The sequence below is a fragment of the Pteropus alecto genome, unplaced genomic scaffold (assembly GCF_000325575.1).
Source record: "Pteropus alecto unplaced genomic scaffold, ASM32557v1 scaffold61, whole genome shotgun sequence".
Classification (NCBI taxonomy): domain Eukaryota; kingdom Metazoa; phylum Chordata; class Mammalia; order Chiroptera; family Pteropodidae; genus Pteropus; species Pteropus alecto.
This window is the reverse complement of record NW_006434835.1, coordinates 18212121-18237955: the sequence shown is the minus strand read 5'-3', so window position 1 is coordinate 18237955 and position 25835 is coordinate 18212121. Positions and strand designations below refer to the sequence as shown.

The following is a 25835-nucleotide window of genomic DNA, read 5'->3' as shown; positions in this document are numbered from 1 at the left end:
AAAGAAAGAAAGAAAAATTAGACCTTTTAATTACTTTTCCTGATGCTGCTACTACTATTACCAGTCTGGTTAATGTTTCAGTTTCCTTGATTGAAAAGACTAGGTAGATTAAATATATTTCAACCTCAAAAAAAAAAAAAAATCAACCTACCAAGAATCAAAAATGGAAAACAGAAAGGCCCTCCAGCCCCTTGTGGGATTTGCTTCATAGCTCTGGCAGAAAGTCGGTTTGATCACATTTCTGAAATTACATATTTAATGTGGCTGGCCGTGATCAGCCATTCTGCCCTCAAGAGCCTGGCATCAGTGAAAAGCAGCTCCCAGCTCTCTTGTGGACCACTGTCAGGGCTGAAAGCTTCCTTACCAATTCTTCTGCCCTGATAGGCCGGGCCTTTTTGTGTTACCAGCCCTGCTCCATTGAGCTGAGAAGTCAAATTCTTTCCTAGTCCATGCCTCTGTATTTTTATCTACGGCATGGTAAGCAAAAGGCTTCTGAATGCATTCACCATGAAGGCTGAGTCCCAAAGGGGGCAGTAATGCTGGCAGTCATACAAGACCAAGAGCAGGGAACATCTGTCACCGTGAAGACCACTGGCCTGCTGGGAGCCAATGAACTCAATCCATGGAAATTAAAAGCAATTGGCTTAGGTGTTTCAAGAAGAGACTTGTTTAAAATGTTCCACTTGATCATATCTCTTACCTTTCAAATGAAGACTCATTGATCTACTCATAAATACCAACAATTTATCTTTACGTTAGTGGGAGATTGAGTGAAAAGAAGCAAAAAGGAAACAAGTTGGATTAAAAGATAATAAAAGAACGATTGACCAGCTGACACAAAGGCAAGGAAAGCAAGTCAAAAGAGATCTATTTAAAACAGTTGTCACAGACAGGGAAAAGCATTGGCAAAAGGGAAAGAAAGACAGAGACAGATGAGGGATAGAAATAGAGACACCAAAAGTAAGAGATACAGACAGACAAACTTGGAAAGGATTAGTCAGGGCTGTCTGGACTTATGTCCATGTATTCTTTCTCCTGCTAACATGGTCTCAGCTTTCACACCTGAGAAGGTGGCTCCCTAATGCTTGGTCAGATTTTGACCTCCCACCTGAGGGTCATTTCTTCATCCCTACCTGCTTGCATTATTTCCCCCTTAGTGTGTCTCTGACACCACATTGACTGGGAGGATGAGCATAAACATTCTTTGAGCACTGGCTGTATGTGTGGTCATGCTCTAGGCATGGCAGTGATAAAAACAAATAGGTGACACACTCCCTTCTCTCAAGGAGCTCCTGGGGAAGAGGCAGATTTGCCTGCCCTATGATGAGTGCAGCAACAGGCATGTTCAAAGCTCCCTGAAGCACAGGGAAGGGGCCAGTTATGTAGAGGACTTTGGAAGGTAGACATTCTGGAGATGGGGACAGCTGAGCTGGGCCTTGGAACCCAGGTACCACTAAGACCAGTGAGAAGGGCATTCCAGGCAGAGGGACTTTGTGCAAAGGCATGTCCAGGAACAGGCCAAGCTTAGTGACAGGGTGTAGAGGACCTGGGGGAAAGTGGCAGGGATGATCCTGGAGAAAGTTATTTCTGTGTACTCAAGGTTTAGACATAATCCTACATTTGAAGCGTAGGGAGAGATTCTAGCTGTGGGCCAGGAATGACTCTTTGCCCATTCAAGGGAGTCCTGCTTGACTAATTGAATAGATGGAGATTCTGTTAACTAACATAGGGTGGAGGAAAAACATTTGACAAGGAGAGATGGCAACCAAGACATGTAGAGGGAGAGGAGAGATGGTGAGATCTATGTTGAACAAGTTATTTTTGAAGTGCCTTCAGGACATCCAGGTGAAGATGGTCAGTAGAGAGTTGTAAACCAGGTCTTGGCTTTGAGGAGAGAGGTAAGATAGAGAGTCAATAGCACAGACCGTGGCTAAGGCAAACAGATGAGGAAATAGGAAAGTAGAAGACTAGAACGTGGTATAGCCACAGAAGCCAAAGGCATAAAGAAATTAAGATGAAGGAATCATCACCAGTGTTGAAACTGCCTAGAGATAAAGTAGAATAAGGACTGTAAGAAGGACTTTCCTTTTCCTGGTAAATACCTTTATGTTTTACATTCTTCCTCTCTCACCCATGTTTCCCACTTTCTCATTCCATTTTGTCCCCAGGTGGTTTGTTTTTCCTTGCCTTGAATCTGTCTCCCTAGAGCCTGCCTGCTCAGTTTGCAAGGCCCAGCTCAGACCCTGTCTCCATCTCAGAGCTTTTCTTGAGTACCCAGGCTACCCTGACATCTCTTTCTACTTGGAGGTTTTTTTTTTATGGAAAAAAATTGATGGAATTTTTGGATAGCACTAGGGTGGTCTCATTCCCCACTTGAAATCTGAGAAGATTCTGATGTGTACAGGGAATGGTTATTTCATGAACATCTAAATTCTCCAAAAATCCCATTGGATGGTGCCCGTCCTCACACAACCTGGGGCTTCCTTCATATATCTTTTCAACTAAATCACTTTCCTAGTTTGAATTTCATGCCTTGTGTGGCTCAAATGTAGATGAGGTCACATCTGTCTATCCATTCATCCATCCATCTATCTATCATTCATCCACTTATCCATTGAACAACTACAATTTGCCAAGCTCTTTTCCCCTGCCTCTCATAGAGATTCTAGCCTAGTTCACTTTCATCACATATCTAAAATGTTTCCAAACATCTATCTGGAAAGTGCTTCTTAAATACTTGCTGTATGATTGTTTTATATGTGTGCATGGTATCCCTGGGTTTGAGGAACGACCAAACCTAATAGGAAGGTTTGCTTGGGAAATAAGGCTTTTCAGTTTTAGCACTGATATAGTATGTCTGTTAGTTTTAGTAGAGCTTCATTTTGGAAACCATGTAGTGAGCATACACAGCCAGCAGCAGCTGGTGACCACATTAACCCCAAATTAGAACAGCCTGCAAGGTTGTAGACCTCACCTTTTCCCCATTTTTTTCACCATGAAAGGTTATATGATATCTCTCCATGGCACTTTATGTCTCGAGTCACACTTTTCTTGATATCTTTATTATTTGTGGCCCCGAATCATCATGATTCCTAGACTGTAAGCTATTACAGGTTAAGGAATCTACATCTTGTTTCCTTTTGCATTTCCAGTATTTAATCCAGTGTTTTGTTTTCAATTGGGTTATTAATAAATATATACTAGGTGAAATTGCAACATTTGCTGAACCTAGGGGCAAACTAGTAGTATATTCAGGTCTCTCAGTTCCCAGTCTGGAGCTTTTCAGCCCCTGAGGGCCTCTGTTTTAGTAAAGGGATAGGGATGTCCCCACTGGCCCTCTTATCCCTAAAGTCATATTAATGGTTTCAGAAAAGATATATGTCTAAATAGAGAACAGTACCTGGGCTTGACATTCTTTGGTTTAGAATTTAAAGCTGTGATTTTAATTACCTTGGGAGGGCTTATTTTTTCTCTTAATTCAAAAAAGCATATTCAGCATATGTGAGTGAGCTGAGGAATTTGTTTTGACAGCTTTGGGACATCTGAGATGTTATTATATGCAAAGCCTTTCTAACCAGCCTAGGAAGATATGTGTCTAAAACATATGCAAGAAAATGATTGATCAAGAGTGAGAAAAATGAGAGAAAATCCTCTTAAAATGAAGTGTTTTGTCTAGAGCAACCCTGGATGCAAAACTTTATGTCAGAAGAGACCTCAAATTAACAAGACTTTAACCAGCCCATTTGAGTAGATGACTAAGATAATATGGTCTATGAGAAATTCATGGAATTGTGAGCTGTCAAACCCATGCCAGTCTGGTCAAGTAGCCTCATCTTGCGAATGAGGAGACTAGGCATAAAGAGGTCAGTGATCTGCCTAGGGCTGGCGCCAAAGCTGAAGTTCAAACCCGGGTCATCTACTTGGCAGAACCCACATCTCACCCCTCCATAGCAGAGGCATAGACAATAGTTCATATTTTATCAGTACTTGGTCTACAAAGCATATCCTTAAATGATGCTTCTGTCTATTGCTTTGCCCATCTCATCACTTTAATTTCTTGGATCTCCATCAGCCCAGTGGGTTTGTGCTGTCCTGAGGGATGCATCAATGTAACATCAGTGCACTCCTGGTGTAGATGAACCACGTCCAGGCTCAGTCTAGATGCCTCATGATCACCAGCAGAGTTTCTTGAAAACAAAATTCTGGGGCCCAGGGACTGTAGGTTTGGGAACCACAGGTCTTTCAGTTCACCTCCTCATTGCCTATTTAAATCTCCTTTGTAACATCCAAGCCGTGGTCTTCCAGCCTCTGTCTAAAAGCAAAGTGTGGAACCGTAGGGAAGAAACTCAAGTTGGGATCTGAGATGTGGAATTCATTCCCAGCTCTGATTCTTGTGAATTATTTATTATCTTCAGCCAGAAAACCACTCTCACCTGAAAAATGGGGATGTTCATGATTTCTAATTGACAGCATCACTGTAAGGACTGACTATGAGGGGAAACTTCCATACGGCCAGAGCACAGGCACCTTCTGAAGAATAACCTGTGCTTTGTTGGGATGGCTCTATTTGCTAGAAGGTTTTTCCTTTAAACTCTCTAAGTCCCCAGTTTTGCCCTTCGGAATCTGAAAGCACTTTACCTTTAACCATGATACTATCCTAGCTAGAATTTAATCCTGTGCAGTCCAGCCTCAAAATTTATACATCTACACAAAAGTAAGCCATACTAGCCTCATTTGCTTGGAATAACCTATTCCTTTTTCTGTTCTTAACAAACTTGCTATCTAAACCTTTACCATCTGTCAAAATCCTTTCATTTTTCAAGATGCAGCCCACAAGTTCCCTCCTCCATGAGCTTCTGGTCCTCCCAGGTAGAAAATCTCTCTTGTTCTGTGTTTCCGTGCTTCACCATTTCTGCTTATTTAAAGTCAGGTGTGAGTAAGTCCATCTCCCCCATTGGCCTGGGAGTCCCTGAAGGGCACAGGGTCCATGCTAGGGCAGCCTGGTATCTGCTTGTTTTTTGAGATTTGAGATTGGTTTTTTGAGGGGGGAACTCCATATTCATCTCTTAACACCCAGAAGATCCTTACCAACAGAGAACAGTAAGTGTGTAGGGCCATTTTGCACATTCTGGAGTAGAGACCTCCCATGACCATCAGCCTCCCCTGGTTGTCGTGGATGCCATATTACTCAGAACTCTCCCCCACCCTTCTGGGTTCGGGAATGATCCCATGTGGATGGATGTCATGCTGAGCAGTATATATACTACTAGGGTTTCTACCATGTTCTCTGGAACCTGCTTCATTCTGTTAGAGACCCTCACCCCATGTTATAAATGAATGCTTCCTATAAATTGCAGGCAGACAACTGGACTGGAAGTCTAATCTGGGTTCTGGTCTTCACTTTCTTACTTCTCCAGACCCAAGACTATTCCACTTTGGCCAAGTCAGTTCACCCTCCTGAGCTTCAGTTTTCTCATCTGTAAAATGAGGAGGTTGGACTAGTAAACTTCAGAATGCCTAGAATTTTAGTTATTTTCAATTTTCTTATCTGGGATAAAGTAAAGTTCCATTTCTTCATTCTGTAAAATGGCTGCAGATAAGAGAAATGAGAATTGAGCTTTTGGTGCTGATCTCCCACCATTGTGGGCATGCAAGCTACACACCTTCTTCTCAGACTGTCTGCCTTCCAGGGCTTTGTTTATGTAATTGATCGATTATACGAGGCTTGGCCCTTCTTCACTGCAGCTCGATTATAAGTGAGCTAAACAGATGTCTTGAACTGGGCGATTGGTTCCCAGACACGTTCTAGGGAGCAAACTGGTGGGAAGGAAGTGAATAATTTCAGTTTTAGGGCCCCATGACAAATGGATAGTGGGAGGGGGCAGGCTGGGGCCAGTTTCGGTACTTAGTTTTTCAAAGTGAGTGACCAGATGTTGATGGTAGCTGGTAGATTAATATCAAAGGTAACTGGTAGATTAAGTGCCCCTTTAGGAGATAACCTAGAAAGTGGAGAGTAGAAGCCCCTGATCATCTGTGCCTGGGCTGGAAGTCAGGACTTTTGGGATTCTGCTGACCAATTGGCTAGAGCTGAGTTAGAGAACTTGTTTTGGCCATCTTCCCAAAAGGTAAAATTGCTCTTAGAATGATAGAGGTGGCAGAGGCCTGAGAATCATTTTATTTTACCACTTCATTTTTCAATGAGGAAACAGGCCTAGAGGAGTTAAATGATTTGCTTGAAGTCATACCAAGAGCTAGGGCTCAATCCAGCTCTTACCCAAGGTCTCGTGTGACTTTACTTCCAAAGAGAAGCTTGATCAGCACATCAAAAAAAGCAAAGATTGAGTAAGGAGTTCCAACAGGGTTTGACGAAGTCTAAGCTTCCTGCCATTACTGAACTGTAGCTTCAAATATAAAGTTATTTTGTAAGACCTCTAAAGGCCATCTGTAAGAGAATTGCCACATGTGCATGACATTTCATGTGGTTCTTTGTTGAATACATAAATCAGGCTTTTCAGGAATACATTGGCATTTATATACGCCATCCATGAAGCAATCCAGCCTCAGCTTAAATGTGCCAGTAAACTGAGGCTGAGGAAGTAAAAGGCAGTGACCTGGGAACTCTAACATTCAGTCTGGCCCAGGCTTGATGCTGCCTGGCTTTTGGAAAGGCATTCACAGCCAGGGGGGATGCCTTCCACGCTGTGTGCGAGGGACTCTGACCAGCCACATGACCTGGGCAGGTCTTTTTCCTTGCCTGAGTCTTGTCTTTTTTGCCCCAGCTATCCAATGGGTTGACCTCAGATATCATTTCAAGTTCTAACAGCCACTGTCTCTGAATATCACTAAAGGCAAACATGCCAACCTTCCCATGGTATAACAAAATACTATGGGAATGATCCTCTGTCATTGGTTGGAATGCTCAACATAAATACTGTTTCTCATGACAAACAAGAAACTGTTCACAAAGGGCATGAGTGTGTAAATTCTGAATCAGCTAATATTTGCTGGGAATTTCTCCATTGCAAGCACATGCATCATCTCACTGAGTCCTCCCAGCAGTTCTAGGGAGTTAGTCTTATCACTGAGATGACCAAGGTTCAGGTTCACAGAGGGAGAGTCCCCCATATTATGCAGCTGACAGGTGGCAGGAGTCAAATTATAGGTTTTGTGTTCTGTTCTTGAGAAAGAATCACGATGATATTAAGGTCACTTAACGAATAACACATATGGGCATAGACACACAGGAAACAGTTGTGGGGCTGGGTGGAACCATAGAGACAACCATTCAACGAGTAAGGAGTATCAGGCCCCATGTCAAGGCCATCTGCATCATGGCAGTTAAACATCAGGTCAGGATAGCTAGAGACAGGAAAATAATCCCAAGACAAAATCACAATCATGTCATATTTTAAACTAGCAGCAAACCTGATCATTCTCTCTTTTCAGATACAGATCCTATGGCCAGGTATCCAGTTGCATAAACTCTTTCATGGGCCCCTGATGGCCATGGAAACCTCGCCCCCACCCCATCCTGTTTCTCAACTGGGACCCTTAACCTTACCCCAGAAACACAGCAGATATCCTGGAAGATGTCAGGAAACCTGGATGGGAACTTTAGCCCTGGGCCTTACTGCACATGTAGCCTTGGCTTCCTGGGTCACATACACACCGGGGTTAAGGCTTGGATCTTGGAAATGTGTGCCTGACTCAGTCCTCACCTAGGGCATCCCAGGGCCAACTTTATAAAGATGGCATCAGGTCCTTCAAGGACAGCTAAGGTGCTCTGGCTTCTGTCCTGCCTCCAATTTGGCCCTCCTTGTCCCTCCATGGGGCCAGTTCTTGTCCTGCCTCACTGCAGGTCTCAACCCATATTGGTGTCTGTGGCTCTGAATGATGATGGCAGTTATTTCTGCTGCCTTTTCAATTCACATTTACTTGTTTGTGAAATACAATGCCTCAGGGTTCCCAGGGAGGAAGCAGGTCAGTGAGTCTCCTCAGTCACTTTCTATCTTAGTAACCTCAGATGTGACTTCACTTCTCTAAGCCCCAGTGGCTTCCTCTGTTGAATGGGATAAGATTCCTGCTTAATTCATAAGGGTAAAATAAGATAATGATGTAGGGTGCCTGGTATAGCATCTGACCACAGAAAGTTCTCAGTAAATGTTATCAGTTATGAAAACACTTTCCAAGACCTTCATGGAGGTCCTCCCCTTGGGACTTGGGACTGTCTATAAACGCACACCCAGTGCTGCCAGAGCCGAGAACTTAAGTCTGACCCCAAGCTTGACTTTTGAAACACTCTTAATGAGAGACAAAATGAGGAAGGGTGAAGTATTATGGGATTGGTAAACATGGCTTTCTTCTCTTATTTATTATTATTTTTTTATGATTCTGCTTTTTATTCTGCAATATTTGCATCCAAGCCTCATAATGGGCCAAGATTAAGTGACATTAACCAGTGGGTTCCCGTGTACCTGCCCCAGGGCAGCTGCTCTCAAGGCCCTGTGGTCATTTCAATGACCTTGTGGTCATTTGAAAACTGACCAGCCTTTGAAAAAGTCTTAAAAACTAAATGAGGTTGCTTGTCCCCTAACTTGAAATTGACTAAGGTGACTGAGAAAACTAGTGAGAGGTCTCCGAATTTCCAGGGTCAAGATCAAGAAGGCACAAAAGACCTTGATCCAAGGGGCTTTTTTGGAGCCTGAGGTCAGTCTAAAAACAAAGGAGAACTGTTGGGTTTTCTAAGTCTGCCTGCCGGTCCTGAGTACACCACATCTCCCTAGTACCGTTCTATGGCGTTGTGGACAGTGTCTGGAACTTCCATGCAATCTCCCTCATGTGGCTCAGGCTGGGAAGGCCCCCATCTCTGCTCAAGTAGCTGATGCTGTCTTGCTAGGCACCGGCCATGGGCATGAGTGTTTCGGTCGTCTCACATATTCCTAGAGGCTAGATTTCCTCTCTCAGACTCAGTGTCAGTGTGGTCACTGCCAGCCCCTTTACAGCCAAGGGTGTTTGATAGGGGAACCGGGCATCTCTCTGGGCAGAGTCACCACAGGTTTTTCTGATCAATTATCATAACATTCTCCTGAATGGCTTCAGTTTTTGAAATGTGACTCATAACTTAGAGAGTTTCAGAATATAGGTACAAACTGATAAAAATGCATGAAAATACACACACACACACTCACTCATACTCATTCTGGAACAGTCATCTATACAACTTATCTGAACTTTTATATTTAATTCTTTGAGGATCTTGAAGTAAACTGAGTCCCCATTGAATGTGATGCACATTCCTTCCATGGAGAATCTGCTTCTAGGGATGGCAGCAGGCCCTCATTTAGAGGAAGGCAGAGTGAAAGTGACTGACAGTCTGTAGGTTTGGTTGTGTTGGTCCAGAATGAGCCCTATAAAATCAGTGACCTTCATAGGTGGAGGGCATGTAGAGGGTGTATGCTCCATTTACTTCATTTTTCAAATGCAGAAAAACAGACAGCGAAGGAAGTAGACCTGCCGAGGTCCCTCAGCTGCTGTTCGCAGGACCGAACCTGGCACCATCCACAGTGTTCTGCCAAGACCTTTCCCGTCATAGCATTTGACACTCTTCTCTTCAGGTGAACTGTTTCCAGCAGATTCTGTCACCTTACCTTTCTCCCATGATGGGAATGACAGTAGGCAGTAGTGTTTTCAACTGTGATCAGTAGGTTCTGGAAACTGTATCTTTTTCATATTGCATTTTTCAGTGGTTAGATTCTCCTGAGTCCTAACAGGTACATAAAGTAAGGTTGAGATCTCTGGATCCTTCTGAAGGTCATAGCCAATTTGCAAAATGGGCCTGACACAGAGGAAATATTGATCTGTTCCCTTAGGATAGTGGAGAAAGCTTTGCAGATCTGAAGGGATTGCAGACATTGGGTCTAATAACCAAAATATAATAGTGGATTGAGACTTGGAAGATGTGGTGTGATGAAAATCACCTGGATCTTCATCATTTTCCAGCCCTGGGTCACATTCTGGTTCTGCCTCAGGATAATCTTTTGATCTTTGGACAAGTAGAATAAACTTTCAGAGCCTCTGTTTCCTCATTGTAGAGAAAGGATGTCATCCACTTCTCAATGTTCTTCTGCAGATTAAATCCAGCGACATAAGCAAATACCTAGCATAACCTCTGGCAGATAGCTAGGACTCGGTGAATGCTATGCCCCACTCCTTCCATTGGGTGTGGCCCTGCCTCTGCCCTTGGGTTACTTATGGCTGGCTGAACACTTCACAGAAGCCCTTGATCCCTCTGAGTTCCATCTGTAAAATAGACCACACAGCCCCTGTCTCAAACGGACTAAGTCAGAGGAGGATGAAGAGAGATTCAAGAAGTACCCCAAATGTAGAACCCCAGAAAAGACCCAAGGAAAATGAGACTTAACCTGGTGTTTTTCAAAAAGTCACATCCCAGGTATTATTGCTCAAAAAGCACTGAGGCTAGCTCAGGAGAAAGAAACCTGTCTCAATGTTTTAGGAGGAATTAAATCAGAATGTAGAAAAGCCCACTTCAATTTCATCCAAAATGAGCAGTAATGTTAATTCCATTCCTATTTAAAACCAGGGTACAGCTTTGACAGCTAAAAGAAGGCTTTCTTAAAGCAAAAAAAATTAAAATGAAACTATTTGATAATCGCAGTATCTGCCCAGCCTATTTCACTAGGCAGGGCCTGGTCCAAACACACTGGATTATCAGACTCTCCAGAGTTCAAAGATCCTAGGACTGATGATGTCTGATACTGGGGTTGTACATTTTGTTGTCTGTTTATCTAATATGCACACAGGGCACATTTGCCAGGCAGTATCTGAGCTTACGTGCCATACCTCTGTCCCAAATAGAAATAGAATGACTTTAATTGGAGGAGAAAAATCAAGACAGAAGTTGAAGCTTTGGGAAAGGTACCAATAGTTGTCGATGTGGTTGGGGGTGGCCAGCAGCTTTCTCTCCCATCTTTGACTCAATCAGTAACTAATGTTGATGGGCCTTTTTGACTCTTCTCAGAAGAGCCAGGTTTAGCGGCTACATCTTTCATTTGTAAGTATAATTTTTATACTACAGAGTACAAAATGTTGGGTTTTCTCCTTGCATTCTGCTATCAAAACCAAGCACCTGGCAAGAAAGTTATTAAGACTAAAGCAGCCCACAATTCATGGATACCGATTCATAGGAGCAGTTCAGCCCTCAGAGCAAGTAGAAAGGCTTCAAGGCTGATAAAATATGTAGGCAGCAGTGTCATGTCAACTCAAACAAGACTAGCTCTGCCTGTTTCAGCTTGCCATTATAAAGGTGAATTGTCTGAATCGTGAAAAGGTGATTGGTATTAACCTTAGGACCAGAAGAATGGCAGCTCCTGGAGAGCAGCTGATACATAAATCTCTGCTGGACAAGAAGCAGAAAGATATTTAATAGAAGTGTTAATTGAAGGATTCTTTGTTCTTCTTCCCTTAGATTTAGTTTGGCTAGTGTCAATGAGAATTATTTTATTCCCACTCCAGCGCGGGGCCAGCTGCCTACAGGTGGGACTAAAGGGCAACCCAGTGACCGGCTGCCTGCACTAGAGTGGACCCCACTTCTGCATTCTGAATTTCTCAGCACCAGATCAAGATAGCAGGAGCCCCAGAAGCAGCTGTTAAAATGCACAATGATAATTGGGAGTTAGCCCCATTAGCACCACGACACAGACTGATTTATCCAATTAGCTATAACCCTTCTGAGAGCAAAGACTTTGGAACCTTAAAAAGTCCACTCAGTATGGAGCTGTAGAAAACAACTAGTTTCAGTCTCACTTTAAGGACTTGGGGCCCAGTGAAGTTAAGTGGTTTATTTAATGTAGCCAACAAATCAGTGACAGAGCTGGACCTGGAATCCAGGTTTTACTGGGTACTTAGACGAGAATCATCTAGTTGAAACGCCTTGTTTTGCTGATGAGGACACCAAGTTCCCCACATGAGAGGAGACTGGCAAATTCCCCCAAAGTCCCAATCCAATAGTTCTTTTTATCTTATTCTTCTTTCTTCACATCTCCATTGGTGAGAGGAGATGATGAAGTAAAAGGTGGATGAATAATTAGCATTTTGGCATATTTTCTATTGTTCCATCTGCAAGCATTGAGAACCTACCAGGTACAAAGTATTTCATCCACTTTGGGTAATATACAATGGATAAGGAAGAGGTAAGAGAAGGTGAGTATATCCTAAAGGTAAGGCAAACGTGGAATGATTTGGGGCACAAGGAAATGATTTTCCAACAAAGAAGCCCAGAAAAATATTATAAAACATCTTAGGGCATAGCCTCTTCCTTCCCTCCTTACTCTCTCCTTACCCAGTGACCTTCCCTATTCCTTCTCCAACAGAGAATAAACCTGGATTAGCTGGCATAGCCTTGGCCATCTTCTCTGGAAGGAGGTTGATAATAGGGCTGGCAAACAGAGTTGCAAGACTTGAGTTCCCTTTGGACTTCTTAAGTAGGGCAGGACCTGACGAGGATTTTTCCTGAGCATCAGCAATTGACTAGGCTCATGTATGCAAATAATGCATTATCCTAACAGTTCTTACAGCGAACTCTAGAAGTAGGTATTATCATCTCCAGTGTACAAGTGTGGATAACTGAAGCCAGAGAGTTTAGTTTTCTTGCTTTGAGTCACTCAACTGGTAAATGGCATAGCCAGACTTAGATTCAGACCTAACTGGTTGCAAAGCAGGCTCTTGCCACTTGACCTCAGGTCCTCTCCATATCATCAGATAACTTCACAGGATGTAGAGCTTCTCATGGTCCAACCTGTTAGCTCCTTTTTTAACCTTCCTTCTCTAAGGACGCCTCCCATAATCTAAGTTATACAAAGCACACCTTTTTCTCTCCTAGTTCCCTTTTCACCTGTGGAGTTGATAATTCACCGTGCCTGGGTAGGGTGAAGGTTTGGATGAGGTGAAGGCCAACTTCCTAGAGTGGCGGAGTGGTGCTAGAAGGTCACGTTTGGGAGACAGTTTGCTCCACTGACCATTGGCTGTCATTGCAGGTCTGGAGTGTAGCTTTGACTTCCCCTGTGAGCTGGAGTATTCCCCTCCACTGCATGACCTTGGAAACCAGAGCTGGTCCTGGCGCCGTGTCCCCTCCGAGGAGGCCTCCAAGATGGACCTGTTGGATGGGCCTGAGGCAGAGCATTCCAAGGAGATACCCAGAGGTAAGGGCAGCTGTCTCTCCAAAGTGTCCTGGATGAGCCAGGACAGGGCTGGGATGTTGCTTTCTGTTTGAAATTTAAGACTTCCCCATCATTGCTCAGTCTTGTTTTCTTTAAAATCTGCTTTTAATATTTAATATCTGTGCCTCTCTATATCTTCTTGGACCATGCAAGTCCAATTTCTAGATCAATCCAACCCTTTATTCTCTTGCCAAACAAGGGAAATAGGATTTCACAATTCTCTTTCATGCAGATTTCCTAGTATAAGATGTAGGAGAAAGTACCGATCTGTTTGTCCATTTGGAATAGAGTTGCCAGATTAAATACAAGACACCCAGTTAAACTTGAGCTTGATTTTTTTAGTATAAGTATGTCTCATGCAATAGTTGGGACATACTTATACTTTAAAAAAAATTATTCCAATTATACTAAAAAAAATCAAATGTAATTGAGTATTCCGTATTTTTATTTGTTAAATCTGGCAGTCCTAATTTGGAAGGTATTGTGTAATGGGGTTAAATTTTAGTTTCAAAACCATTAATGAATATTCAGGCTACAGGGTGCTTTGCAGTGTGCTTTCAGTAGTCCTGATGTGTTTGTGGACATCCTTTTCTGAATTACAGGGACTAGGAAAGGTAAGCTCTGGATAAGTAAGAAGAGCTTGTTTAATATTTGCTGAGATTTTAGAGAGAGATGTAGAGGCAATAAGCCCTACTTCTGCTTTCAGGTCTCTCTGAGACAAATCTTAGCGTTCCTGATTCCTTGGACCCAGAAGACTGCTGACCCAGAACTGACAGTCTATGTTTCTGGCTTTGAGGAAGAAATAGTGACTGACATGGTAATGGACTGACTGGACATTCAGAGTAGTACTTTCAGTTTACAAAGCACTTCCACCCACACCATCTCACTGAATTCCAGTTTTATGAGGGAGCCAGCAAAGATGAGAAAGCTAGGGCTCAGAGAAGGGAAATGACTTGCTAAACATCACACAGCTTGCACATGCGGGTCCACGTCTAGCTGTCTGCTGTGACGAGTGTACTTTCTACTACACCGTGTTTCTGTCTTTGTAGCAAAAGTTATGGCAAGAGACTGCCCTGGGCGCATTTCTTGGGGGCGATTATCTCTGGCTCCCGTTATTGGGAATCTAACAAAGACGGGGCTCAGGTAAGCTCATGGGGGTGGTTAGAGGTGGCAAAAAAAGTAACTAATGCTCTCAGGCTTTTATATCAGCCTTGAACTCTGAACTGTGAGAGACCTTTCATTTCTACATACTCTCCCAGGCTGACCTTTTCTTTTTATATGACTCTTGAAATTGCTTGACCTTGATTTATTTTAAGCTGCTTTAACCTAGATACTGATGTATATTGTCTAGTGTGTGTGTGTGTGTGTGTGTGTGTGTGTGTGTGTGTGTGTGTGTGTGTGTAGGTGAGCAGCTTATGACCCAATAGTGTACCCACATCACCTGGAGAACTTTAAAAAAATACTGCATGGGCCCCACCCCCTGAGATTTTGATTCAGTAGATCTGAGATGAAGCCCAGAAATCTGTATGTTTTTAAAATTTTTTATAAAATTTAGCATGTGCAAAAAAATAGATATAACATGAGCATGAATTAAAGATTACAATAAAATCAACACTGCGTTCTCACCACCAAGTGTAAGTATTCGAATGTTGTCCATTCCTTTACAACCTGTTCTGTCCCTAACCTAGATCAAAAATCTCTTCCTCCTCTCAGAGGTAACCACTATCTTGTATTTTGTGTTAATCATTCATTCGCTCTTGTTTATGGCCTTACCAATTATGTATGTAGCCCCAAGCAACGTATTGACTAGATTTGAAAACTTATATAAATGGAATAGTACTGTTGTTTTGTGATTTGTCCATCCATTTTGATGCACATAGCTGTGGCTCATTTGGTTTTAAATCCATTACATAAAAATACCACAATTTATCTCTTCTACTATCATTAGATATTTGGGTTGTTTCCAGGGTTTTACTATTATCAACAACACTAATCTAAGCGTTTTTGTATGTGCCTCGGTGTATGTGCATGTCTAAGAGTTTTCCTCGCACATAGGACTAGAAATGGGATTGCTGGGTCACGGAGTGCAGCCTCCATTTTAATAGATAATGCCAGTTTATTTTCCAAAAGCGATGGCAACAAGTTACACCCCCATTAGTGGTGTATTAGTATTCCGCCCCACGATTGTGCATCTTCGCCAGTGCCTCCTCACTGGATTGTCAGCCTTTGTCATTTTTGTTCATGTAGTAGATGAAATGCAGTATCTTATTGCAGCTTCATTTTCCATGGGACTCTATTTTATTTTATGTTTTTATAAATATCTCAGAGGATTCTTAGGCATAGCTAGGTTTGTTGTACTATTGATGTGAACCCTCTTTCAGACTTATTCCCATTCAGCCACCCCTAGGGACATCTCTGGATCCCAGTTCCCAACCTCTGCAAATAGTCCTGGCACGTACATGCATTTTCATCATTGTAGGGGCTTTTAATTTGATAACTATTGAACTGTGATCGCAGTTCAGTGAGATCAGAAGAAAGGGACAAGTGTCAACCGTCCACAGGCTTTGTGGAGTCAGACTTCATAACTTTGAAAATCAGGGCTTTTTACATTTTTAAACCATTTTAACAACCATGCCAATAGATTGTGCATTGCCACTCTCTGCCTATCTCTTCTCCTTCATCCTCTATTTTGTGATTTCTGGCATCTGCATGTTACACTGAGAACTGTGAGAAAAAAAAGGAAGAAGGAATGGAGGGCAGGACACTCACTTCTCAGTGTTCCCAAGTATGGAAATACATTGATGTCTTTATGTCTTCATAAAGCTGAGTCAGGACGTGTATTGAATGTGAACCTGCTCTCAATAGATGAATTAGTCAAGATTGGGATATCCATTTTTCAGTAATTATTGCCAACTTCCATCTCTGAAAAATAGGTACTCTTCCCAACATGTTTGTATGTCACATCACTAAGGCTGATGATATGAATAACCATGACAAAAGCCACTGTGGATATACCTTATCAAGTCCACTTTAACAGGGGAAACTATACTCACAAAGCCTTGATCAGCCTCAGAAACAAGGGTCCAGTCTCTCAGCCTTTATAGGGACACTTCTGAAATGTCACTGAGAAGTGTTCCGAACTTCCAGTAATGGGCCATTCATTGCTTTTTGAGTCAACTAATTACGTCACTACTTATTTCCTGAAGTAGGATTGCTCCTCATGAAGCAGGCTGATGATGTATCCTAATGTCCCTTGACCTTCCGGGAAAGAGAGAAAGAGATGAAGGTGAAGGGAGAGAAAATGACATGCCCAGTCTGCACAGTGGCCAAGCAAGGACCCACATTCCAGTTTTAACTCCCAACTCTTTAGAATCTCACTTTCTCAGTCATTTTGGCAGAAAAGATGCTGGTAGTGGACATAAGAAGGAGTGATGGGTGCCCTTTAGGCTAGCATAGTCACCAGAAGTTTTTTTTTTTAATTCAACATTTATTGGTTGGATGGTATTTAGACTCTATTGCAATATTTCTTGTCAGGGGATATAAAATGGCCAGAAAAAAGCAGGGAGATCATACCAATCATGGATAATGAACTGTAAGAGTATAAATTCTGAATGATTTTAATTTATGGACCCTGTAGATGAGAATAATAAGGGAGATACAATTCAGAGCAGCAAGATAATAAAAAGTGATGATCTTAATGGAACACAATATAATAAATTAATAAAATCTTGACGAATCATCAGGTTGAGGCATTATATGATTTTTACGAAGTCCTAGGGGCATGGTTGATGTCTACGACTTCCAGTGTTTTGGAATGTAGTCAAAGGAACGTATTTTTCGTCTCCAGCAAGACAAGATTTTTATCTCTAGCATGAACCCCTAGCTTTAAAATGGAAAATGTATTAGTAGCCCTTCCTCAAAGCCCCTCCTCAACGCCCCACTCATATGCACACGTGGGAAGAATGGGAGTAGCCTCAGCTGGGAGAGGCTGACATTCTTCCTGCATCAACTCTGCTCTCTTCCAGAGCATCAGTTCTCTAGTTTGTTTTTGATGGCAGGCCTGGACAGAAAACTCTGCTACTGAGATTCTTCTGTTCATCAGGATGACTTACTTTTCAAAAGGTTGAGAAATACTGTCTTGGAGCTCTCGAATGCTGCCACAGATGACTATGATACTGCAATGCCAGAATGGGGTCATCCAGCCTTTCGGTCCACTCCTGTTGTACCTTTGTGTGTTAGTTTCTTGTAGCTGCTTTAACAAATGAATATACACTGGGTGGCTTAAAACAACAGAAATTTATTCTCTTCAACTTCTGGAAGCCGGCAGTCTAAAATTAAGATTTTGGAAGGTTTGGTACCTTCTGGAAACTGTGAAAGAATTCATTCCATTATTTTTCCTGGCTTCTTGTGATTGCTGGTAATCTGTGGTATTCCTTGACTTGTAGATGCTTCACTTCAATCTCTGCCTCATCTTACATGGCATTTTCCTGTGTCTTTGTGTCTGAAATCTATGACAGGGACACATGTCACTGGATTTGGGGCCTACCTTAAATATAACATGATCTTATCCCAAGATCCTTATTTGTATTTGCAAAGACCTTGCTTCCAAATAAGGTCACCTTCACTGGTGCCAGAAACTAGGACTCAGATGTATCTTTTGGGGACCACTATTTTACCAACTCCATCTTGATTTTTCTCTCTTTGGATATAAGTTGACATATGGATCCTGTGTCTGTCTCTCTGTATCTGTGGGCTGTGGGTTCTCAAACCCTTCAGGAAGTTAGGTGAGGCAGGTTTAGGGGAATCCAGATTAGTACCAGCATTTCTCATCCTTCCTTCAATTCTTCCCCCCACCCCAAGGGTTTGCAATATTCTTAAAAGAGCCCCTGAATACCTCTCAAATAGACTCCATCCCAAGGGTAGCTGGAATCTGGGCCACCTTTGGAGCTGCAGGTGCATCCTTGATGAAAAGTTTCTCTTAGGGCACAGCCACCTTAGCACCTGCAGTCACTGGAGGCTGCAGCTGGATGACAGACTGGCCTCAGTCTTGTGCTCTGACCCTCGACCCTTTGGGGTATTGATAGGCAACTAGAGGATGAAGGTCTGCCCAGCATGTCCTCCTTCCTCCAGAAACTTATCATTACCACCCATTTTTACCCTCAGACTTTATTGGCTCATTGACTGGGACCTCATAAATTAGCCTCTTCAGTCATTGATACACCTACATATGAGACACATCTTCGATAGAGGGAGGCAGAGCTATTGAGACACACACACACACACACACACACACACACACACACACCGAGAGAGAGAACAATGTTCTGTTCTTTTCATTTGTTTCAAACGGGATGATTCGATGATCCAAACCAGCACTCTCCATGCCAGGTGTTCTTGGGCTCCAGCCCTGAAAGCTCCTTTCCTGACTTGCTCACTGTATCTGCTGTGAAGTTTCTGTTTTAAGGCTTCGATCTCTAAACTTTATTTTGTTGTATGCCCCATCAGTAAAATATTTTTGAGCATGTACCTCTACTATGTATATCTTCCTCAGTGATAAGCATGTGTTTGTCCCTAACTGTATAATACTATTAGTAAAGCTTAATTTCTTTCTTACTTCTTTATATAAAAATAAATATAATCTTGGACACACTTTGGAGACTACTGTAGGACATCTGTTCTACATAAATGGGATAGGACTTCCAGGTTCGCTAAGGCATCTCATCCTGGCCCTAGGGTCACTGATGTCTCTGTCCTTTTTCAAGTCCTTTAAGGAGCCTTCTAGGCAGGTTTCTCTTTGCGTACTCACCTTCCATCACCTGGGCTGTGCTAGCCAGGCACTCTTCCACCAAGGAGGCCTCACACGTCTAGCCCTTGTGGTTTCTTTTCTCAGAATCTACATGATTTGAAGAGGAAAGAAAATCACTCTGGGGATGCTACTAACAATGCTAACTCACACTCAAGAATCAAAAGATACCTTTCTCTATGTAAATTCTTCTTTCCATTTCAACTGACAGACCTAAGGTACAGGATTGCAATCAGGTATCTCCTACTGGCTTATCTAAAAAACTATCTTGGTTGTACAGTTTATGATGGTGAAAACTAGGAATAATTTAAGTGCTCAAACAATGAGGAATTAATTAAAATATAATATACCTAAAATATTATGCAACCATTATGTTTGTGTTATGTAAATATATTTAATAATATGAGAAAGTACTCAAGGCCTATTATTAGATTAAAAATAGGTTAAACTATGTGTATAACATGTTTTATAAAAAAACTATATATGTACATAAGAAAAAAATTTCAAAGGAAATACACAAACATAGTGGCAGAAGTTATTTCTAGAAGACTGAATTATCAGTGATTTTTATTTTCTTCTTTTGCTTTTGGTATTTTCTAAATTTGAGTCCATGAATATGCATTAGTTTTATAATAAGATAAAACATGTTACTTTTTTTTAATACTGGGGGATCAAAAATTCTCATTTGATATTCTAGTAAACTATTTTAGACAATTTTGGGGAAAGAACATGTTAACTACTTTCTGCCACAACAACCACCCGAAAAAGCCAGGACTATTGGCTGGGATGAGATAGACAGGCAGACAGACAGTCAGATTGCTTTCTTGTCTGTCTGGGTAGGGTACAGGGCACTGGCAGTTCACATGGGCTCACAAATCCAGAGTACCTCCACCCCAACCTCTTCCTGCTCGCCTTATCCTTGAAAGGTTGGAACAGGTAACTGTGGAAACCACATATTCAGCAGGCTCAGGAATGTACCCAGGGACCAAGTGCAGAATATAAGCAGGAGTGACATAAATGAGTCCTATTTAAATTCAATTTTTGCCCTATATCAGAAGGGTTCTGGCTGGTCATGCCTTTCATTTGAGCATGACTTCTCATCATACCGAGGTTACCAGGGAGATTTGTAGTCTCTTATCCTTGTCCTTCTTCTGGAACTCACTATAGAGGCCACATTAGTTCTTCGGTTCTGTTTGTAGAAATATGTCCTTCGTCTCCCAAGCAATGAGGTCACTGGGCCTTAGATCTCTACCCTTAAGCAATCCCTTTAACAAGCTGTGACTTGTGAATCTGTCTTCCTAATGAGATTCTGGTGCCAACCTGGCAGCTGGAGTTTGAGCTCCAGAGAGGGACTTGACTTAAATGAGCCAGCGTGCTTGCCTCAGGAGCGGGGTGTCTGGTGAAGTATTGTGCTCCTCCCCATTAGGATGAGGCTCTCCCAGGATGTCACCTCTGCCTTCTAAGGGTAGCTTTCAACTGGAGGAGAGAGAATGGATTATAGTTATTTGGTGAACACCAGCTGAGCTTAACAACCTTGCCCACGGGGAAGGCATAAGCATGTAGAGTAAGGAAAGAAGGACACGTGTTGGAGATAGAAGGAGCCTGGGCTCTCATCTCAGCTCTGCCGTAAGAGTGACACGTACTTCTCTGGGCCTTGGGTTCCTCATCTGTAAGGTAGATATCTTAGACTAGATTGGCGCTAAAGCTATTTCCTGCTCTGATATAAGACTGGGATTAGGCCTATCCATTGCAAAGGATAACCATGTATCTGGCACAAAATCTGTGGACAACAGAAATCCCCACCAGCCTCAGGAGAGATACCCATCACCCCAGGTTTGGCTATGGCTTCTGGAAGCCTGATAGCCCCATGGCTCAGGTCACTCTTTGGACCACAGCATCAAGATGAGAGCATTGCCCCTAGAAACCTATGTGGAACCCTGGAGGAGAAAGAGGAGCTCCTGCACCCATTAGCATAAATGAGTTTGTCAGGTTAGCTTCTTGAGGCTAGAGAGCCTGAGGGAGATTTCACATCATAATGTTATGGGCTAGTGTGGCAGATAAAATGATGGCCACCCAAAGAAGTCCTAATTCCCAGAACCTGCGAATATGTTGCCTTAGATGGCAAAGGGATTTTTCAGATGAGATTATCCTGGATTGTCTGGGTGGGCCCAATGAAATCATAGGGGTCTAAATAAATGGAAGAGAGAAGCAAGAGAGTCAGAGTCAGAGAATATGTGATGATGGAAACAGAGGTCAGAGAGACACAGAGATTGGAAGATCATTTAACGATGCAGTGGTTTGTATCAATTTTTAATTTTATTCTTTAGAATGTATATTTCTTCATTAAACCAACAACTGTAAGCCCCTACTGAATGCAGGGTACTGCAGATTAAAATCTGAGTCAAGAGGCCATCTACAAGCCAAGGGGCACAGCTCCATATAAAGCGGCAGCACAGTAGCTGTCGGCATTGAAGATGGAAGAAGAGGCCATAAGGGAAAGGAATGCAGACAGCTTCTAGAAGTTGGAAAAGGCAGGAAAATGGGTTCTACTCAGAATCTTTCCCAGAAGGAATTCAGTCCCACCAACCCATTTTAGACTTCTGACCTCCAGAACTGTAAGATAATACATTTGTGTTGCTTTAAGCCACTAAGTTTCTGGTAATTTGTTACAGTAGCAACAGGAAACTAATACAGCTAGCTTCACCAAGTTTGGAGGAAAAGTGATATGCTCTTGGGGTACCATCCTAGATAAAACAGAGCTCAGAGGACTAACCGGGCCTTATAGAAAACTTCCTTGTAATTATCGTAGATGGTGTTCAATGAGTTATTGCTGGGAGAGCAGGCTGTAGACTACCCCCTCCACTGGGTACAGGCCATACATCTTTGTGGATCAGAAATGGAACAGAAATAGCAGCAGCAGGAGCTGAGGCTAGAAATAAGCAGTCGTGTCTGAGAGTGTGGTCCCCATGGGTAAGAAGGACTGAAGGCAGCCTTGGCAGGGACCTGTAGAGGTTCATTGCCTCAGATGATGGAGCTGGGGTTAGCCTTCCTTGCCTGTGGAAAGAAGTCATGGCACTGCCTAGGGCGGTTTCTGTGAAGCTCTTGTGTGAGGGAAGCTGGAGGAGGCGGCGAAGCCTCACGCACAAGGCCTGCAGTGAGCTCTCAAATGGCTTGGGTTCTGGCCCTGGGCTCTATCCCAAATGAAACTGGCAAGTGCTACAGTCTGCCAGGTACTTTTCCATCCACAATCACATTTGATTATTACAATATAGCAAGATAGGTATTACCGGTGTCCCTAACTTATAGGTTATTAAACTGAAGTTAAATAGTAAGTTTCAGACAGAGGAAACTCAGTTGTTTTTTTTTTTTTCATTGTGGTGTCCCAAGGAACTGGCATAAGTCTCATGTATAATAGATATTCATTAACTATTTCTTGACCAAGAGATGGGAGATTAGAGAGATGAAATAAATTGTTCAAGTCTACAAAGCCAGTATGTGGCAGAGCTGGATCTTGAGCACCAGCTACCATGTTCTTGATGTTATGTCAAAATCTCCCTAAAACACAGTGTTTCCCAGGCCTACTACTACATAAGACTCACCTTCATTAATTGTCTGGCAGTACTTCAGAAGCTTATGGCATTGTTCACATGCTAGTGATGCTGGGGAGACTCTCTCTGTTCTATAACACAACCAGACTATACCCACTGTGGTATCTGGTCAGGGCACTGTGTTCAGAAGGGTCTTGGGAGGACCACTCCAACCTATACCTTCTTTGTAGATGGCCAGGGCGAGGGGTGCTACCTAGAGCACCACAGCATGAAGCTTACCATCCAGGCTACCCAATGTTGTAATCAGTGAAAGAAGGTAGAATCAGATTAATTTAACCAGCATTGTCCTTTTAGAAATGAAAAGAGCTCTGCGCTAAGGGTCAAAAATATGTAGGGCTCTGTCATTGGCTGACACGTGACCTTAGGCCCAGTTTTTCAACTGGTAAGTTGAATGGGTAGAATTGGATAATCTCTAAGAGTATGTAAAACTCTTCCTGATTTCCTCACTTCTTCTTAAGAACCTTTTATTAGTGTTATCTGGTGTTTATATATATCATCACATATTCTCTTTGTTTATATATATATAAACACCAGATAACACTGATATATATATATAAATATATAAAAACACATATATATTTATATATTTTATATGATTTCTATATATTAAATGGTTCAGATAAGACATATCTTAAAGAAATATGGGCTCTGAGAAAAGCCATGAACTTCCCCGAACTTATGCTTGAAAAGAATGGAAGAAAACCCAGGACCTTGCAAAGAGAAGTAAAATTCTCTCGAATGAGTAGAAATACAGTGTAATTCTGCTACATACAGTAGAAAGATAATCTTTACTCATTCAAAGTGGAGAAAGACTGGTTTCATGTAACTTGAAGAGATTTAGGGGTCATTCTACCTCTGTGGCTCTCTTACCTGACTTATTATAGAAATCAATGAAATAATGCACCAGACAGCACTCTGTAAACAGGGAAATGGCATAGTAGAGTAACATGTAGTCTAGTCTGGCAGCGGTCACCCCAGCCTGAAGCAAGGGGTTGTGGTCTGTCTTGGTTTAAGAATCATGACCTTAAAAGGCAGGAGGCTTTTTAAGCTCAGGTATCCATGCGTAACATTTCTAGGGATATTTCTCAACTTAAGACTTTTGTTACATGACATGAGCCCCCACCCATGATGGTAACCACATACATTTACACATGGAATTGCAGGCTCTAAAGATTGCATGGGTGTTCTGATCTCAATGTCTAGTTCTCCCCACTAAACAATTGGTAAGAATCTTTAACTTGGGTGGCTATGTGCTAGTCCAGGTTATTGTTATCTAAAGCATTATGATCTATTTTGATTCTTTTCACTTCTTTAGCGTTTTCAGTACTGTTTGTTAGTTATGCTTGATTGATTCATATTTCATGGATATTGGGTCTTAGTTGCTTTATACTGAAGCTGTTCTTTGGAAATATGCTGGATGCTGGGTTTACTTTTTAATGAAATGGGTTGCACGCACAATGTAGCAGCATCCTTTGTCTCTGTTATGGAGTTCCCTGACCTGCACTTGTGTTGTCTTTGGCAACTGTCTTCTCTGATGTGATCAGAATTTCTGTGCCTGGAAGTAATGGAAGAAATATTTGAAATAATATGCTGGCAATAAGGAATTGTTTATTTCTTATACATAAAATGAGAATGGTCTTCTCATGGTAAAGTAGATAGACATTAAATTCACCTCGGCAACAACAAAAGCATAGGATACTCCTGTTGAATACACTCGTCTTCAGAATTGCTTGGGCTGCACAAATATGAAGTATTATTAAAGTGTCGTTCCTTAGATTATATACTTTCCCTCTCCTAAGAATTTTTTATCTTCATTTATTAACACAATGTGCTTTTGTGTTTATACCTGAAAGGTATCCATTTCATAGTGGTGTGTACTTAGGGAGCCAAGTGTGGGGGTGCTCTGCAGTTGCCCCGATCCCTCCTATGTCCAAACTTTTAACACAGATTATACCCTATTTAGAGTCTTTAACTATAAGTTAGATTGAGAACATCGAGGCTATAAAAAAACAAAACAACCAAAATAATTAACACTTTCAAGATGAGGATTTGGGAGAAGGTAAGTGTCTCAATTCCTTTGGCATGGCAGTCTTCCAGAGATCATTCACAATTGTCCAGCCCTCACACAAGTGCTTCATTCTTTTTTTCTTATTTTTTTCTTTCTCTTGCTTTTCCCTATCTCTTCTATCCCCATGTCTTCTGTTACTTATCCCTCCCCAACCTCTCTCTTTCTCTTCAAAATCTAAATGCATCTTGCTCAACTATAAATCTGGAAGCAGATGGATCAGCAGGATTGGCTGGTATACAGACTGAAAGTAGGCTTCTCCTCCCAAAAAAGACAAAGTCAGACCTGTTGACTTTTTGAGTGACATGTGTATAAGGATAAAGTTGAGAAACATTGCTTGCTAGAGAAATAAGAGACTTAGGCAAATTCTTGAAGTCCTCTGCTCCATTAAAAAATAATTAAAAGCCTCGTGCAATAGAAAAATGAGCTGAGTCAATTGGCTTCTTTATCCCTGAGGTTAAAAGCAAGATGAAAAATCATTGTTCTTCAGAGAGAAACCACATATCTAGACAGAGTGACAGAAGAATCCTGAAGGGGTCCTGTGTCTTTCAGAGGGATTTAAGAATTGAGTTCCTGCAGAAAATCTAATTAGTAACACTCTTCCCAGTACTCCTACCACCACCACCAGCAGCAGCAGCAGCGGCACCCCACAACTTTTTAAAAATTCATGCTTCCATAAATACATGAGTAAAGTCATTGAGCCCAGTTACCCTAGAAAAGGGGGGGCGGAAATAAAGTAAAAATAGAGGAGAAATAACCAAAGAGCATGAGATTGATGAGACACTTTTGTGTGAACATGTTGGGCCAGCTCAAGATGAAGGACTTAGCCTGCACCAAGAAGAGCTAGGATGAAGGAGAGGAAAGGCACCAGGAGCCAGTATTCAGACATATATGACATGTCTGTGTGAATTAGAAAAGAACTTCCTCCTTTGGGTGGAGGAATTAGCAAAAGATGCATCCTTTGGATAGATGTTAGAATTCATAACTTGATAAGCAGAGTATGAGCTGAATCTCAACCCCCTTGCCCTCTCACTCAACACATTTGTTTAGGGCATAAATCATCTACTGTGTACAATGACCCTGTCAATGTTTATCAAGAGCTTACTTCTTACCAAGCACTTATT

General features: G+C 42.1%; 1 protein-coding gene across 1 annotated transcript in view; it reads left to right on the top strand.

Annotated features, from left to right (window-relative positions):
- Nucleotides 1-25835, top strand: part of ALK (ALK receptor tyrosine kinase) — a 621621-nt gene that overhangs the window by 178312 nt on the left and 417474 nt on the right. The window contains exon 3 of the mRNA XM_015588147.2: nucleotides 13053-13217. Within this exon, the coding sequence (XP_015443633.2) occupies nucleotides 13053-13217 (165 nt within the window). The remainder of the gene's footprint in view (nucleotides 1-13052; nucleotides 13218-25835) is intronic.